Genomic DNA, 18,370 nt, shown 5'->3' with positions numbered 1-18,370 from the left:
TTCTTTAATTTTGCAATCCTCTTTCCCCTGCATAGAAACATTGCTTCTCAGACAGTAGCCAGATTGAAAGATGTTGCCCGTCGGATTTCATCATGTCTAGACTTTGAGCAACATAGTCGTGAAAGAACTGCTTCATTGGATTTGTTGCTGCGCTTTCAGCGCCTACTTATCAGTAAACTTTATCCAGGAGAAAGTATTGGTCAGACCTCAGATATTTCTAGTAAGTTGATTAAAATTAAAATGTCTTGTGTGTATTTGGCTTTCTAATTTAGACTTTTTGACATGTCTATTCTACATTCCCAGATGTGTAGTTCTTTTACTATTAAATCTTATACCAATTTGGGGGGACTTCATTTTGCATCCACTTTTTTTTGATGAATATTAGACTTATCAGTATTTTTTTCATTGTCTTAATATTTAAGTTATTTGGGCATCAAAAATAGTATTCTTTATGTTCAGGTTAGTTTTATAGAAGATTTATCAGACTTATTGTACGTATCTCTAATGGAGTGTTAGATACTGACATAATGTGGGAACTAAGTAGTGACATAGTATTTGTATGTCACACTGGAAAGCTAGGTAGGTGTAATGTGTGGAATGAATCGTCATTGGGGGAAGTTATAACACTGGTTTATTAGCTTCTGGACATGGGACTGAGTTTCCTGGGGGTTATAGGTTGCTCATCTATGGAACTGGAATCACATCTCAGGGTGCCTGTGAGGATTAAAATAGGATGGTATGTAAGCGCTCAGCTCTGTGCATGACATAGAGTAGAGTACTTTCCATAAGCTTCAAAGGTAGTGGGTGGCTCTCCATAAGTTGGCTTTCTCTGTCAAGGATGGAAAGGTCTGCTGCTTTTGTTAATATTTTTATAGATAGTATATTCTAAAATATCTTAGTTCCTGAAAGAGTTAGGCATTTGTGGATGATAGAAAATTTCAGGATGAAATAGGTGAACTTAGAGTCTGAAGTAGGTGCCCATTTCAAAGACATAAAGTCCCCCCCCAAAAAAGACATAAAATCCCAAGAACTGAAAAGTCATTAAGAGCCATGTAGGAAGAAAAGTTAAAGATTTAAAGAAAAATGCCTAATAATTTGCAAGTGTTAAGACTTGAAATTTGGTAACATTTGTGTGTATTGGATATAAGATTTTAAAACTCTATAAATTATGACTTTAGTATTTATACACCCAAAGTTTCTAGGTATTATGTAGTACAGTGTATAAAAATTGAGAACTAAATTCACTGTTTCTCAAACTATGTGATATAAAAAGAGCCAGGGATTAAGGGTTAATAGCTTCTGTTTGACATAATTATTATAGGTAAAAGATGTATAGATGAGAGTAGAATAGTGAATCAATGCAGTTTATTTACAAAGTAAATTTTAATGGTAAAAATGAAAATTTTTAAATCTTTCTTCGAGGTCCTGAGCTTATGGGTGTCGGTTCCTTACTGAAGAAGTACACAGCCCTTTTGTGCACACACATTGGTGATATACTGCCTGTGGCAGCCAGCATTGCTTCCACCAGCTGGCGGCACTTTGCAGAGGTGGCCTGCATTGTGGAAGGGGACTTCACTGGTACCTTTTTAATATTCTACCTTCAGACATGTATTTATTTTTGGAGATTGATGAGACTTAAAATTTATCCTTTCCTGATAAACCTGCAGGCCTTTGCCCCATACATTTTCTAGTCCTGTTGGCCTTTCTCTTTTTGTTTTTTCACTTGCTGACGATTCTGTTGTTAAGCAACCTGGTGCAGGAGTTGTGTCACTATAAATGTAATTGGTGATTTAGAGTCATACCACCATTATTAACATTTCAATAATGAGGTCATTAGTAATTATAATTTTATTTCAACAGCATAAAAATTAGTTGCTCCTTTCGGGACCTTAATAAAATTCCTTTATTGCTTAATATGTTTTCAAGTTAATTCTGTGACGGTAGAGCATTATTATTGAGTGCTTTTTTTTCTGATAGTAAACTTAGTTTTCTGGAAACACTTATGTTTTCTGAATAAAAGACTCTAGTTAATACTTCTATTGAAACACTGTTTTTGAAAAGCATTCTTGTAACTCAGAGGGTTTTATTTGATACCTTTATCTGTTCTTTCAAGATGGAAGATAAAATAATCCTGTAGAAATATGCTAAGACAAGCATTCTTTATTTTGTGATTTATCAGAATTTAAACATAGAATGAGCTTACAAAGTGGCTTAATAGGATATATGCTTTTATTTAAATCTTAATGCTTTTTTTCCTTTCTTTTAAAATGTAGGTGTTCTTCTTCCAGAACTAGTAGTTTCTATAGTGCTTCTGCTCAGTAAAAATGCTGGTCTCATGCAGGAGGCTGGAGCTGTCCCTCTGCTGGGTGGATTGTTAGAACATCTGGATCGGTTCAACCACCTGGCACCGGGAAAGGAAAGGGATGACCATGAAGAGTTAGCCTGGCCTGGCATCATGGGTATGGCATCTTAACTTATAGAACTTCCATTCAGGAAAGTTTTATCTTAATCTAACCTATTCTTGCCTTTTTATTTGAAAGAATACTTCACAAAGAGAGACCAATTATTTTCCATTTTCACTGATGGTAGTATAAGTAGAAAATGAAGATAATCCAAATCAGAAGAGATTTAAGTTATATGTAAGAAAGATTCCCTTTCTTTCTGGTGTCTCCAGAAGTTACTGTTGAAATGATTAGATATGGTCCAGCTTTGGAGGCAGACATCAATATGGGATGACTTTCTAAACCTATTTCTGTCTGACATTACTGAGTTATGGAATTTCCATAGTCAGCTGAGCACTTGCCTATAGGTACGGTCTATAGTGCTTACCAAATTGGAATGGAACTTGTCTTCTCAAAGTATCTAGCTTTGACATTTTTGAATCTAAGTCTACATTACTATGTTATATATGGTTCTGACTTCCTGTATTCATAGAATTTAAATTGAAATTGGGGTTCAACTTTTATTTTATAGGAAAGCTCAAGCAAGGTGGGCTTTTTCTTCTCCCATTATAAACTGTCATCTTGTACCACAGGAGCTTCAAATAAGAAGTAACAACTGTGCTGAAGAAAATAACATTAGGATATCGAGCATAGTTTTTAATTTTTTATATTACTAATATTTTTAGCACCATTCTTCTACTTTTGTGAATTTAAATGTTACTTTTGTCTCTATTTTCAGTATGGTTGAGGGCATTTAATCTGATTAGCAGTTCAAACTCATTTAAAAACCTTTTTTTTTTAAATTGTGAAATATAACACATACTCAAAAGTACAGAAAATAGCTCTGTGACTGATCATAGAGAAAATCATTTATCATCCATCCAGATGAAGAAATGGAATGTTGGCAGGACCATCCTAAACACTGCCTCTTGTCTCCGGAAAGATTCCCCTCTCTGGTCTTGTGTGGTTGCTGCTCCTCTGCTTCTCTTGATCATTTTATCAGACAGGCATGTACCCCTTAACAATTTAGTTGTTTAAACATTCTTATGTCTGTTTCTTGGTGGTTTGTAGGGTATGCTTTAGTACAGAATGCCATAGGTTTCCATAGTGATTGTGCTGATTTTCATCTCTATTAAGTATGAGAGTTCTCACTGTTCATCTTTGTGCCAAGAAGTCAGATGTCATTTTTTCCATAGGTGATTTGTCCATAGGGTCATCGTACCAGCACTTTTGGGTGAAAGCACTGTCCTTGGTCACTCTTTGGGAGTACTGCTTTTGTCTAAATCAGTTGACTGTCTCTGCCTGTGTCTGTTTCTGATCTTGCAGCCTCCCCCTGTGACTTTGCACTTGGTAGCACCCTCTAGTGCATTGTTGAATGGAAATGGTGATCATGGGCAGTCTTGTCTTGTTCTTAGGAGCAGAAGAAAAGTTTCCAAATTTCACACATGAAGTATGAAGTTTCTTAAGGGTTTCCTTTGTAGAAACCTTTAAATATTAAGGATGTTCTCTTTTATTCTGCTTTGAATAGAGGTTTTAATTGTGAACTGATACTAGATTTCATCAAATGCTTTTTTGCATCTCAATGATCATATAATTTTTCCTCTTTTTTCTATTAATGTGTGAATTACTGATTTTTCAAAAGTTAAATCAGCCTTCCATTTCTGGAATAAAACTACCTAGGTTATATTATATTGTTCATATTAATATACATTGCTCCTTGTTTTTTTTTTTCCCCCAACAGTTTGCATCTGTGTTTGTGAATTGTAATTTTCTTTTCTTTTAATGCCCTGCAGGTTGCTGATAATCACTGCCCCTCCACTAACAAGCTGTTGTTTAGGAACATGGCAGCTTCCCATGCAACCTCGTTTAATTTCTGTTATGATCTGTCAATTGAGAATGTTAGCTAGTTGGGAGAAACTGTCTGATGGATTCAATAGTACAAAAATACAACATTCAAAGTTTTGATAAGGCAGGTTGTGTTATTCTCTTAGAGTTAGAGAATGTTCTTTGCTCTTCTTTTTTGAGAAATGTATGTATAAGATTGGTGGAATTTGCCAGATAATCATCTTGATCTGTAGTGTTCTTTGTGAAAAATTTCTTTTGATTTGGGGGTTGTAAGGTAGAGTGGAAACACAACTTTTTTTTTTTTTAACCTATGAGAGAATATACATAACATAAAATTTATCATTTTAACCATTTTTAAGTTTTCAGTTCTATGGCATTAGGTACATTCACATTATTGTGCAACCATCACCACCATCCAGCTTCAAAATGTTTTCATCTCCCTTCAACTGAAACTCTGTACCCATTAAACACTAACTCCCATTCTTCACTCCCCCTCAGCCCTTGACAACCACCATTCAGCTTTCTGTTTCTATGAATTTGATTACTCTAGGTAAGTCATATAAGTGCAATCATACAGTATTTGTTCTTTGGTAATGGGTTTATTTTACTCAGCATGTCTTCAAGGTTCATCATGTTGTAGCATGTGTTAGAATTTCCTTCCTTCTTAAAGCTGAATAATATTTCATAATATTTCAAATGAAATGGTTTATCCAGTCATTTGTTGATGGACACTTGGGTTGTTTCCACCTTTTGCTGCTGTGACTAATGCTGCTATGAACATGGGTGTGCCAATGTCTGTCTGAATCCCTGCTTTCACTTGTTTTGGGTATGTAGCCAAAAGTGGAATTGCCAAGTCATACGGTAATTCTATCTTTAACTTTTTGAGGAACCCCACCATAATGTTTTCCGTAGTGGCTGTTCCATTTTACATTCCCATAAGCAAGGTACAAGGAAGGGTTCTAATTTTTCACGTCCTTGCTAACACTTTTTTTTGGTTTTGTTGGTAATAGCCATCCTAATATGATGAAGTGGTGTTACATTGTAGTTTTGATGTGATTTTCCTTAATGGTTAGTGATTGGCCATTTGTATATCTTTGGAGAAATGTCTATTCTAGTGTTTTTCCTATTTTTGAATCAGGTTTTGTTGTTATTGTTGAGTTGTAGGAGTTTGTTATAGTTTGTTATATATTTTGGATATATATGATTTGCACCTATTTTCTCCTATGTGTGGATTGCCTTTTCATTTTGTTGATAGTGTTCTGTGATGTTTAATTTTGATGAAGTCCAGTTTACCTATTTTTTCTTTTGTTGCCTGTGCTTTCGGTGTTTTGTCCAAGACATCATTGCCAAATCCTATGTAATGAAAGTTTTCTCCTGTTTTTTTTTCCTAAGAGTTTGATATTTTATAGTTTTAGTTCTTTATTTAGCTCTTTGATCTATTTTGAGTTAATTTTTGTATATAGTGTAAAGTAAGGGTCCAACTTGATTTGTTTGCAGTTGGATATTCAGTTTTCCTAGCCCCATTTGTGAAAAAGATTTCCCCATTGAATGGTTGTGGCACTCTTGTCTGAAATCATTTGACCATATATGTGAGGATTTATGTTTGAGCTCTGTATTCTATTCCATTGATCTAAATGTCTGTCTTTATGCTGGGGCCACACTGGTCTTTATTATTTCTTCCTTTTTAGGGTTTAATCTGATATTTTTCTAACTTTTAGAGAAATGTTTATTAGCACAGTGATGTTTTTGTAGTGTTTATTATGAAAACACAGATAAAAGTAGGGAGAATAGGATAATGAACCTGGATTTACAAATATTCACATCACCAGCCTCTCCTACACTTATCTTATTGATTGAATGAATGAATGAATGAATCATTTTAAAGCATATCTCTTTAAAACATTTTGACAGATATTACCTGTTAATGATCAGAACTTTTTTGGTAATGAAACCATAATGTCATTTTTCTGTCCAAAATTAACAATGATTCCTTAATGTAACATGTAGTCCATGTTAAATTTTCTTGGATTATCTAAAAATGCCATTTTATTGGTTTGTTTTTTTTTTTTTTTTAGTATCAGGATCTAAACATGTTTTGCATGTTACAGTTGGATGATATGCTTCTCTTATTCCTTTAACAGTATATCTCTAGGCCTTTCTCTCCTTCTCTTTGGTCATACTATTTATTTGTCAAAAAAGCAGGGCATTTGTTCTGGAGAATTTCACATTTTCTGAATTTGGTTGATTGCTCTCTCCAGCTGGTTATATATATATAAGGTTGATGAGATTTGGATGCAGATTTGGATTCAGTTTTGGTTAGAGTGTGTCTGAGGTCATGCTGTGTGCTTCTTGTTTCATTGCTTCTGAGGCCTGTGATTCAGGGTGACCCCACCTTCAGTTCTGTTCACATGGACCAGGGAGTTCATATACAGTCTGTCCTCTATAATATCCCCTAGTAACCTTGCCCTCAGCTGTTTGGTTAGCATGAGGTACAATTGCACAGCTAGGACATGATCCTAGCTTGATTCCCCTCCTCAATCACCTCCATTTATAATTTTTCAAATATTGAGTTGGTGTCTTAGTACTTCTAAAGGTGACCAATGAGGTTTCCTCCCTCCCTCCTGCCTCCTTCCCTCCCTTCATCTTTTCTCTTTCCTTGCCTTGCCTTTTGCCTTTTTTGCCTTTTGCCTTTCCTTTCCTTTCCTTCATATCATTATGAACTCATAAAATTTTATTGATTTGATATTTACTAACTTTTTAGCTTTTCCTTTTTCCTGTTGTATATATTTAAAAGTATAAATGCCCTCAAACATATATTTAGCTATGTAAATGTTGGTCTATAGTATTTTCATTGTTTTCCATTGTATTCTTTTTCTATAGTTATTTTTTTCTGGGAATTTTAGATGACATTTCATAATTTTCAAATATGTAGAGAATTTTTATTTTGTTTTTGTTACCTATTTGTAATTTAACTGCATTATAGTCAGTGTATATGCTCTGTAGCTTTCTTTCTTTAAAATTTTTAAGATTTGCTTTATTGCCTGGTCAGATTTGCTATTGATGGTACTCAGGTGATGTTTTTTTTGTTTTTGTTTTATAACTCATTCCATATCTTCATTGAATTTTTGTTTGTGATATTAGTTATAGTGAGAGGTATGTTAATCTCCTATTACGGTTATAGATTTGTCTATTTCCCTTTGTTGTTCTTTTGCACAATTTGTTGTAGGTGTTTCATCTGTTGATCTATTGATTCATTGATTTTGGTTTCTGTATATACAGAGTCATTTTTTACAGGTCAGAACTGTAGAAATAATGAGGAGGTGACACAGATACGCAAAGCTGATTTGGAGAACCACAATAAAGATGGAGGTTTCTGGACGGTGATTGATGGGAAAGTGTATGATATAAAGGACTTCCAGACACAGTCATTAACAGGAAATAGTATTCTTGGTAAGGCCTCGCTTTCTACTTTGTGGTTAAAAGTTGTGGCATGTGCCATTCTGAGCAGAGCATTTGACTTTTAAGTGATTGAGTATTGTTCCAGCCCCCACACGTTTTAATCTGCTGGTAACTTTGTTGTCTGTCCTATCAGTGAATTCAAGCACATTTGAAGAATTTCTCATCATTATACATTTTTGTGTGTGTTTGTTTCAACACTTGTTGGTGGAACTTGTTTCAACTCTGCATTGGCCCAGGTAGCTCTGGGAGAGGGTGAAAGATCATTATACTTTGGTAACCCTCACGTTGGAGTTAACCAGCCTGATCTATTTCCTAGTTGACATTTCTACTATAGGTGTCTAGGCAAATTGCACTGAAGTAATGTTGCTTTTTTCTTTTTTGTTTTAGCTCAGTTTGCAGGGGAAGACCCAGTGGTAGCTTTGGAAGCTGCTTTGCAGTTTGAAGACACTCGGGAATCGATGCATGCCTTCTGTGTTGGCCAGTATCTGGAGGTGAGGCTGTGTGCAGTAGGCATCACGGCGGATATCAGGGGAGACCCTCTCTGTATATTTGTGATAGGTGGTTTTTGCCCTGAAGTACTGATAGCTGGGCTTTTTGGTGGGGGTGGTTGTCATTAAGTGACACATGTGAAGATCCTTTAGAGATTTTTTTATAAATGAATTGTTATTCATGTTAAGATTTATGAAGGACTGGTCTTGAAAAATTATTTCAAAAATTGTTAATTGTAAGAAATGTGGACACTTTTCCACACATAAAAAAGAGGTTAACCTTTGGTTTTTATATTTTCATTGTAAGCTTATGTAGAAATTTGAAATGGTTGAGATATATTTTTTAGGAAGAACTGTCTAGTAGCATAATTCTTTAGAATAGAAATATGTCCTACATATGCATGAGCTTTGGAATTTATATATTGGGATTGGTTTTCCAGGTATGGATCCAGAAGTAATAAAATTTATGAAGTGCCACATGGGTAGTACTTAAAGCATTCATGAAGGGGAAGATTGACTTTGCTTGTAAATTATCATCTAATATGACTAGCAAAGTTTATTTTCATTTGAGCTCTTTTCTAATTGGGTTTCCTTTTTGTTAGCATAAATATATTTTTTCCACTTATGTGGTTACAGTTTACTCACAGATTTACTCACAGATTACTCACAGCAATCCTTGTATTTTTGTCTTTTTTGGGGTTATTTGTGCATGTAACAGTTCAGTATATTTTCTGAAGTATTGTTATACAGTCACTCTGGAAACTTCTATTTGATTTTGTAAGGAATTCTCTAGCTGACTTGTTTATTGAGCTTTGGTTTTACCACCAGTAGACCTGTGTGTTTACTGTCTGCTTTGTAGGGTGTGCATGGTTGTTTTGGCAGCAGCATGAGCTCACTATAATAGGATGTAGAAAGAGGGTGTCCAGAGCACCTGCTTTTCTTCCTGATGGAACTTTGTCATGTTTAGGGATATAAGCGGTTACTTTTTTGGTTTTATGTTTTTAATTAACCCTATTTTCTCAGACTGATGACGAAATTTATCTTTCCAAGCCTGACCAAGAAGTTGTTACCATACCAGACCTGGGAAGTCTCTCTTCGCCTCTGATAGATACAGAGAGGAATCTGGGCCTGCTTCTTGGATTACATGCTTCTTATTTAGCTATGAGCACACCACTGTCTCCAGTTGAGATCGAATGTGAAAGTAAGAAAAATTTTGCTTTCTACTAACAGATTAGCAAGTTCATTTTATTTTTTTTATTTTATGTTATCTTAAAGATTTTATTTATTTGACAGAGAGAGAGACAGAGAGGGAACACAAGCAGGGGGAGTGGGAGAGGGAGAAGCAGGCTTCCCACGGAGCAGGGAGCCCAATGCGGGGCTCGATTCCAGGACCCCAGGATCATGACCCAAGCTGAAGGCAGATGCTTAACGACTGAGCTACCCAGGCGCCCCTAGCAAGTTGTTTTAGCTGAGACATAAGTGCCATTTAGAATGGGAGAAGAATCAACGCAGTTGTTGGTGAGTAAAAATAAGAATAGTGAGACTAAGAGAATAAGCCAATTAAATAGAAATAGATGTTAGTGGCTTTTATTTGCTCTCATGACCTGTGGCAGCAGAGGAAGCTAACAGGTGCATAGGAAGATCAGTCTTGTGCGTGCTCTTACTTTGCCTCCTGTGACAGATGGGCTCAACCTGGCTGTCGTCTCTATGTCACATGGATTGGGTTTCTTTTGGGAATAGCATTTTGTTTGAGAATTGTGTTTTTACTAGACTCAAATACATTTTGGGATTGCAACCTTTTTAATCACCGAAAGTTATAAAATTTCTCCATATAAGATGGATTAATGTTCCCTTTGTGTATTTGTGTATTTCTCTATCCATCTGTCTACCAACCATCCAGCAAGCATCTATTGAGTAAGTACTTATGAGTTACCTTGCTGGGTGCTCAATGCATTAGGCATGGAATTAGACACATCTCTGCCTTTAGGTGCTTTTTGTGTGATGATGAGCCAGACGTTATAATAGATCAGTATGCAGGGTGATAGAGGATAAAATGGAGACATTTGTAAGTGATTCTGATGGGGAGGAAAGCCCCATCAGAGGTAGAAGAATCATGAAATTGGAGTCCCAGCAAACTGGTTGTGTGAAACACGTGTGTGAGGGGCATTCTTGAAAAAAGTAGGGTTTCCAGTTGCTTATATATGTGCGCTGTTAGGGGAGAAGGGCTGGTGGGCAAGGATGGCTATGTACCTGGTCAGCCCAGCCTTCTGGAGCAAGCCCTTGGTGTGCATGCTGGGTGTTTTGCTGTCTGCAGAGTCGCTAAGTGGGAGAGGTTGGGGGTTGGACTCATCCTCTCCTTCAAAGACTTGTACTGTGGGGAAGATAGGCTTCTTCTAAAATGAGAAGAACCAGAGCAGAGGAGAGCAGAAGGTGCTATGGGCCCTAGTGGAGGGGTCCTAATCTACTCTAGGGCATCAGAAGCCACCTTTAGAGCAGTATCTTTGAGAGATTAGAGAGAGTTCTAAATGTAGAGAACCAGGGAAGGTCATGATCAGATTTGTGTTTTAGAATTAATGTGGCACTTTGGAGAATGTTCCTGAATGCTCTTAACATCTAAATTTCCAGTAAAAGAATGTTGAGTACATCCTAGATTTGATTGCTTGGGTTTCAGAGGACTATTTTGGTCACACAAGTCATTGAAAAAAATTTGTAGCAATGTACAAACTGACTCTTCATTTTTTTGGTGAACCTTTACTCTAGTTATCATAGCAGTTAGAATGAGCACTTACATTTGCACTGAGGAATAGCATGTTCTTGAGGGTCTGGCCATGCCTCACACAGGTCTCCTTTATAGTCCACTGGATATCCAGTCTCCCAAGGATCTGTCTTTTACTAAGATCCCATGTTATATGTCTAGTAGTCGCTCATTTTTATTACTGGATTAATGCTCTAGGGAAATGTGGCCTGCCCTGACCATGTTTTTCTTTGTAGATCCCTTCTCATGTGCTGTTTTCCTACTTGGATGCTCAGTGTTTTTGTCTTTATCTAGATCTCAGTTCAATTGTCACTTCCACAGCAAATCCTTTACTGAATCTTCAAATAGTGGAGGTCTTGCTGCTATACCCACTGTAGTACATTGTAGCATACAGTTATCCCAATTCAAATTGAATGATTACTTGTGTAAATGTTGCCCAGATGATGCTCTCCCTGTTAGAAGGCAAAACCCCAGTCTTCACACAGTATCTGTGGAATCTGTCAGCTCCGTGCTTGACCGGGTATCTAAGTAAATGTTGGACTGAAACTATTATCCTGCGTTCTGACACCATGCTTAAGATGTAGTAAAGAACCAGAAGTGTAGGGGCGCCTGGGTGGCTCCGTCATTAAGCATCTGCCTTCAGCTCAGGTTATGACCCCAGGGTCCTGGGATGGAGCCCCGCATCGGGCTCCCTGCTCAGCAGGAAGCCTGCTTCTCCCTCTCCCACTCCCCCTGTTTGTGTTCCCTCTCTCACTATCTCTCTCCCTCTCTGTCAAATAGATAAAAATCTTAAAAAAAAAAACCCCAAAAAACCAGAAGTGTTACCTGTTTTCCTGTAGATATAGGAATTATAAGCCAGCCTCTGTAAATATGTTAGATGTGACTCTTTAACATGAATGATGCTAAATTTCTCCTTGTAAATCAGCTGTTCGGTTCTTTATCTTTTATTTCAATATTTATTTCTGAATAGTGCACTCAAGTTTCTTCTTAATATTTGCATATGCACTTTCTAGAGTGGCTTCAGTCATCCATCTTCTCTGGAGGCCTGCAGACCAGCCAGATCCACTATAGCTACAATGAGGAGAAAGATGAGGACCATTGTAGCTCTCCTGGGGGCACTCCTGCCAGCAAGTCCCGACTCTGCTCCCACAGACGGGCCCTGGGCGACCATTCCCAGGCATTCCTGCAAGCTATTGCTGATAATAACATCCAGGATCACAATGTGAAGGTGAGTGAGGCCTTCCCACACTTAGTGTCCTTTGGTTTGCCTTAGGACTTTGAGGTGCGAACACCTTCACGCTCTTTGATTGGCTTAGCACAGACTTTATTTACATATTATTTGTGGGGCTGGTTTTGAGGTAAGAGGCTGGTTCGGTGCAATATGCCAGTGATGTTTTAGAAGCATTGGTGATTGCAAGTGCATCAGAAATTGTGGCATGTAGTTTGGAATTCATGATGGTGTTTCATGTGGCTTTGAAGTTACCTCCAGCTGTTTCTGTTACAGGACTTTCTGTGTCAAATAGAAAGGTACTGTAGGCAGTGCCACTTGACCACACCAATCACATTTCCTCCTGAGCATCCTGTGGAAGAGGTTGGCCGCTTACTGTTATGTTGCCTTTTAAAGCATGAAGATTTAGGTAGGAAACTTGATATTTTAGCTATACTATTACATTTTTTGACTGAATGTAATATGCATTCATTCTTACCCTGCCCCCTTTTTAAAATGTCTTTTACAGGTCACGTGGCATTATCTTTAGTTCATGCAGGAGCACTTGGTATTGAGCAAGTAAAGCACAGAACATTACCTAAATCAGTAGTGGATGTTTGTAGAGTTGTCTACCAGGCAAAATGCTCACTCATTAAAGTAAGTACATTTTTATTCTTTTTCTTGTGTGCTTTGCAGACAGTTGGTAAAATATTTGTTGTTAATTGTCTTTTCATATTTAACTTTGTAGACACATCAAGAACAGGGTCGTTCTTACAAGGAAGTCTGCGCTCCAGTCATCGAACGTTTGAGATTCCTCTTTAATGAACTAAGACCTGCAGTTTGTAATGATCTCTCTATAATGTCCAAGTTTAAACTGTTAAGTTCTTTGCCCCGTTGGAGGAGGATAGCTCAGAAGATAATTCGAGAACGAAGGAAAAAGAGAGGTAAGAACGTGAAAGGTAGGAAAGTGTTGTCAAAGTGTGTGCTTTGCCCCCATATGATTGAGTCTGTGATTTGAGTGAAGCTGTTCACTACTGGTCAGTACATGTGGATTTCCACAACTGCCATGATATTTGTTATGTGTATTTATGATTAAATATACAGATCCTGCTTATTTTTCCAAGACATCAGATAATGATGCAACTTTGAGATTGAGGGTGTTATGATTTGGTACTAGTAAGCTGATACTGCAAAAGGTAAACTATACTCTTTATTAAATTGATGGGGAAAAGGAAATATTTTTTTTTAATCACTTATCCTGGTAAATGAGATGTATGGAAACATTTAATTTTGCAGTTAATTTTGCCATTCTTGTAAAGAAATGTTTTTCTTTGGAAATATTGAGTATTCTGATACATGAGGAATTGTTATAAAAGTAGCTAGAAGAGTTACTAATATTTTTAGGAAGCAGCTAAACAGTTGGGATATTACGGAAAAGACTTTTTGCATTAAATAGCCAGAATTTGAGTATAAGTACATAAAAGACTGGAATTTGGTTAATTGTGATTATAAACATGTTTACAGAAATTTCTGATTGTATTCTTATGAATTATACTGATTTATTAACAGATCAGCTTATTAAACAATATTAATTACTGACTTTTTTTTAATTACTGAATTTTGGATGGACATTATGAACAATGATGTCAGGAAAGATTAAGTTGTGTTAGAAGCCCTCCTGAATTGATTGTTCTTGAGCAGACTCTTAAGCAACAACAATTTGCCTAAATCCTAGAGATGCTCTAGGTCAGGAAATCATGGTAGGAATGCTTCTGAGATCCTCGCAGCAGAGGCACAGGCTTGGGAGACTGCCATCTCAGCTTGAGGGAGAATGATGTCCTCACCACCCAGCCGTCACCTCCACGGAATCTGAGCCCTCATTGTCACCTCTTAAAGTTTCTTGTTTGGGGTTTAAATTATTTAGTTGTGTGTGAAGTTTGAAGCTGTTTTTTTTTTTTTTTTTAAAGAAAATTTAAGCAACTTATAGATGATGATATTACTGGTGCTGTGTTAAGGTCACCAAGAGCACCTGATGATTCACTGGTATGGCTCCATAGGACTCAGAAGAGCTGTTATATTCCGAGTTACGTTTATTATTGTGAAAGGATACAAGTTAGAATTAGTAAAAGGAAAGGTGCATTGAGGGAAATCCAAAGGAAACTGGGCCTAAGCTTCCAGTGGAGCTGCACAGAGCCATGCTTAGTCCTCTTAGCAGTGAGAGACAACATGTGTGAAGGGCTGTCAGCCAGGGATGCTCACCTGAATGGTTGCTCTCAGTTACTTAAGACTCCAGCCTCCACAGTGGGAACAGGTGAGAACCAGAAGTCCCATTGTTGGCATAAACTATCTAGTCAAACTGGAAAACATGGCCCCAGACCTCAGGCATACAGAAACACTCTTCTCAGGCAGAACATGCCAAGGACTCAGAACTCAGTTCACAGGAGTTGGCGAAGTGCTGAAGGAGCAGTCTTTCTTGGGAATTTGCAGGGTTTGGGCAACCCAGATGTGCTGTGTTAGTGTTCTACTGCCCAGGTGTATTATTAATTATGTTGCTTATTATATGCTGAGAAGAAATAGATTAAACATCTTGAAAGGGAGCAAAAATATGGAAGCAACAGTGTGTATCACATTGCAAATTCAATAGAAATTTCCCTAATTAAAGAGACTAACATAGTAAAAGGCATCCAGTTAATTCACTTACACCATGGTGACACATTCATTGAACTGGTCCAGAGTGGGCAAGCTGTGGTCTGGGGACAAATGCAGCCTGCTGCTTGCTGTCTACTGCCACTGTCTGCTGTCTACTGCTAAGACCAGTTTTGCATTTTAAGACTTTTTAAAAAAATCAAAAGAATAATATGTTGGACACATGGAAATTATATGAAGTTTAAATTCCAGCAACCATAAATAAAGTTAGCTGCTTTTCATTCTGCAACAACAGAATTGAGTATTTGCAATAGACTGAATAGCCGGCAAAGACTAAAATATTCACCATCTGGCCCTTTACGAAAATGTTTGCTGACTCCCGGGCTTCCCTTTCTGTAGGATCTGCCGCATCATTGCACTCTCACTGCCTTTCTGTTCATGATGTGAAGTGGCAGAGTGTTATTATTGAATGTCATGTGAAAATAATCATGATGGTTTTTACTTTTTGTTGTTTGAGCATTTCAGATGACAGTGATATTTACATATTTGTTTGAGTAAAATATTCAGGTCCTTTGCCTTGGTACATATTTAATATATCTTAATTTAAAATTATGTTTAAGTAAATGATTTTTATAATGAATGATAATTTTAATCATAGTTCCTAAGAAGCCAGAATCTACTGATGATGAAGAAAAAATTGGAAATGAAGAGAGTGATTTAGAAGAAGCATGCATTTTGCCTCACAGTCCTATAAATGTGGACAAAAGACCCATTACAATTAAATCACCTAAGGTGAAGTATTTTCTGTGATTTTGAGGCTGGCTGAATAGAAACAAAGCACATAGCAAAGGAACTCATAGTATTGTCACTTTGTCCTTGATTATCTATAGGATAGAGAGTGTAGTGGGTTACTGAGAGTATGGGTGACATTCCAAGTCACACTTAGCGCACTTGATTTATGGTGTCCTGGTCAGATTGATAGCTGGGAAAGTGTTCCCTTTTATGTTTAGTGGTACATTGTATCATTATTCATTTACCATTCATTCATTGAATGTATGTATACTTTGCTGCAGAAACTGTCCTGGTGTCTTAGGCTATTAATATCGATGATAATTTAACTTTGTATGCCATGTTTGTCTGTGCCAAGGTACATAAGTATAGAGATTATAAATTCATTTATAAGTCTATTTATGGCATAGCTATTTTTGCCATACTCGCTAAACTTAAAGTATTGTAGCAATTTCAACCTATTTGCATTTATTTATATTTTATTTGTATAAGTGTTTTAGAGTGCATATTAATATCAATAAGGTAAACTAATGGTGAAAATGGTTTTCCTTTGTCAGGATAAATGGCAGCCACTGTTGAGTACAGTTACAGGTGTTCACAAATACAAATGGTTGAAGCAGAATGTTCAGGGTCTTTATCCACAGTCTGCACTCCTCAGCACAATTGCTGAATTTGCCCTTAAGGAAGAGCCAGTGGATGTGGAAAAAATGAGAAAGTGCCTATTAAAACAGGTAAAATTTGCTAAGAACGTTCTTCTCTGCATAGGATAATATACACAACACTTAACTGTATGCATTCATATTTTGCAGTTGGAGAGAGCAGAGGTTCGTCTGGAAGGGATAGATACAATTTTAAAACTGGCAACCAAAAATTTCTTACTTCCATCTGTACAGTATGCTATGTTCTGTGGATGGCAAAGACTTATTCCTGAGGGGATTGATATAGGGTAAAACTTCATAACATTTGTTTCTTAATTAAGGGAAACTGTGGCAACAAAGCATTATTCTATTGAAGTTGAAAGTCTGGCAGTATTCTAAGTAATATTCTTTAACTTTGTTTGAAAGGGAACCTCTTACAGATTGTTTAAAGGATGTTGATTTGATCCCACCTTTTAATCGGATGCTACTGGAAGTAACTTTTGGCAAGCTGTATGCTTGGGCTGTTCAGAATATTCGAAATGTTTTGATGGATGCAAATGCCAAATTTAAAGAGCTTGGTGAGTTAAAAAAAATGCTTAAAAGGCTGTATTAAGATTGCTGTTGAAGTAATGTCAGTGATCACATTAGCGTTATTTTATAGTTTGGCTCTTAATTATATGTTGTAGAACCTTGCAAATGCTGATTTTTGCTCTTTGAGAAGACTTTAATAACTTTTTACATTAGAATAATCTTTAAAAATTTTTTTATTTAATCAATTTAGTTAATATATAGTATATTTGTTTCAGGGGTACATTAGAATAATATTCTAAGCTGCTTTAAGCTTTCTCAAATTTTAAACAAAACTTTCAAAATTCGGAAGATACAATTTTGTAGTATTGTGATATTAAACTTTTACATTTTAACATTTTCATGTGTATCATTGATACCATATGTCCTAAATTGTATATCCTATATTAATTCTTAATTTCTTGGATAGTTTGAGTACCTACAGAGAAATGCTAGGATTGGTCTTGTGGAAGACAAGTGAAATATGACTGCTGTATTTGAAATGAAATGAGTAAGCCATCAGGGACATTTAGAGGAGCAGTGTGATAAGTTTTGCAGACAATTGGAAATGGCTATATGTGGATTGATGGTGGTAGGATTATTGCAAAGTAATGCACAGCTGCCTGATGTCCATACACTTTGGAAACCCACTGAAAAACAGAAATTTTTAAAAATTGCTACTGCTTTTTGCATCATGTATGTTTTTATATCCACACACAAGAAATTTATGTGGGTGCCAATGCCTTTTAGGTATCCAGCCTGTCCCCCTACAAACCATTACCAATGAGAATCCTTCAGGACCAAGCCTGGGGACGACCCCACAAGCTCGCTTTCTCCTGGTCATGCTCAGTATGCTTACCCTGCAGCATGGTGCAAACAACCTGAACCTCCTGCTGAACTCTGGCACACTCGCCCTCACACAGACAGCACTTCGGCTTATTGGTAGGTTGGCACTGCCTTAAGTCATTCATGAAAATGTCAGGATTTTGCCTTTATGTCTTCTTTCTCTCTCTTTGTAAACTTTTTTTTAATTGTAAGATAAAAATAACATAAAATTTACCCTTTTAACAACTTTATCATTCAGTAGCATTAAGCACATCTATAATGTACAAACATTACTACTATCTAGTTCCCTAACTTTTTTGTCACTCCAAATGGAAAGCCATACCCATTTAGTGGTGATTCTGATTTCCCACTCCCCCTTTTGGCAACAACAAATCTGCTTTTTATCTCTGGATTTTCCTATTCTGGATATTTCATATAAATGAAATACAATTTTTAGCCTTTTGTATCTGGCTTATTTCACTTAGCATGTATCAGTACTTCATTCCTTTTTATGGCTAAAAAACATTATATTGTATGCATATACTACATTTCATTTAACCTTTCATGCATAGTTGGACATTTGGCTTGTTTCTATCTTTTGGCCATTGTGAGTAGTGCTGCTAGGAACATTTGTGTACAAGTTTTTGTTTGAACACCTGTTTCTAATTCTTTTGTTATATATCTAGGAGTGGAAGTGCAGAGTCATATGG

General features: G+C 36.6%; 1 protein-coding gene across 5 annotated transcripts in view; it reads left to right on the top strand.

The window, feature by feature from the left end:
• The window catches only part of HERC2 (HECT and RLD domain containing E3 ubiquitin protein ligase 2), a 253,596-nt gene that overhangs the window by 112,413 nt on the left and 122,813 nt on the right, over positions 1–18,370 (top strand). For 4 of the 5 annotated variants that reach the window (XM_088024974.1, XM_088024975.1, XM_028087265.2 and 1 more), the window contains exons 21-35: positions 36–220; positions 1,423–1,578; positions 2,274–2,459; positions 7,566–7,736; positions 8,133–8,236; positions 9,284–9,434; positions 12,002–12,216; positions 12,493–12,625; positions 12,725–12,852; positions 12,944–13,139; positions 15,500–15,633; positions 16,188–16,361; positions 16,440–16,576; positions 16,695–16,846; positions 17,586–17,777. In XM_088024974.1, coding sequence (XP_087881100.1) covers positions 36–220; positions 1,423–1,578; positions 2,274–2,459; positions 7,566–7,736; positions 8,133–8,236; positions 9,284–9,434; positions 12,002–12,216; positions 12,493–12,625; positions 12,725–12,852; positions 12,944–13,139; positions 15,500–15,633; positions 16,188–16,361; positions 16,440–16,576; positions 16,695–16,846; positions 17,586–17,777 — 2,414 coding nt within the window. The remainder of the gene's footprint in view (positions 1–35; positions 221–1,422; positions 1,579–2,273; positions 2,460–7,565; positions 7,737–8,132; positions 8,237–9,283; positions 9,435–12,001; positions 12,217–12,492; positions 12,626–12,724; positions 12,853–12,943; positions 13,140–15,499; positions 15,634–16,187; positions 16,362–16,439; positions 16,577–16,694; positions 16,847–17,585; positions 17,778–18,370) is intronic. The other variant, XM_088024976.1, reaches the window with a different exon arrangement.

Source organism: Eumetopias jubatus, unplaced genomic scaffold (assembly GCF_037043125.1).
Source record: "Eumetopias jubatus isolate StellerSeaLion01/CBP00866 unplaced genomic scaffold, mEumJub1_p1.0 scaffold_7, whole genome shotgun sequence".
Lineage (NCBI taxonomy): Eukaryota > Metazoa > Chordata > Mammalia > Carnivora > Otariidae > Eumetopias > Eumetopias jubatus.
This window is presented reverse-complemented; position numbering and strand designations above follow the sequence as displayed.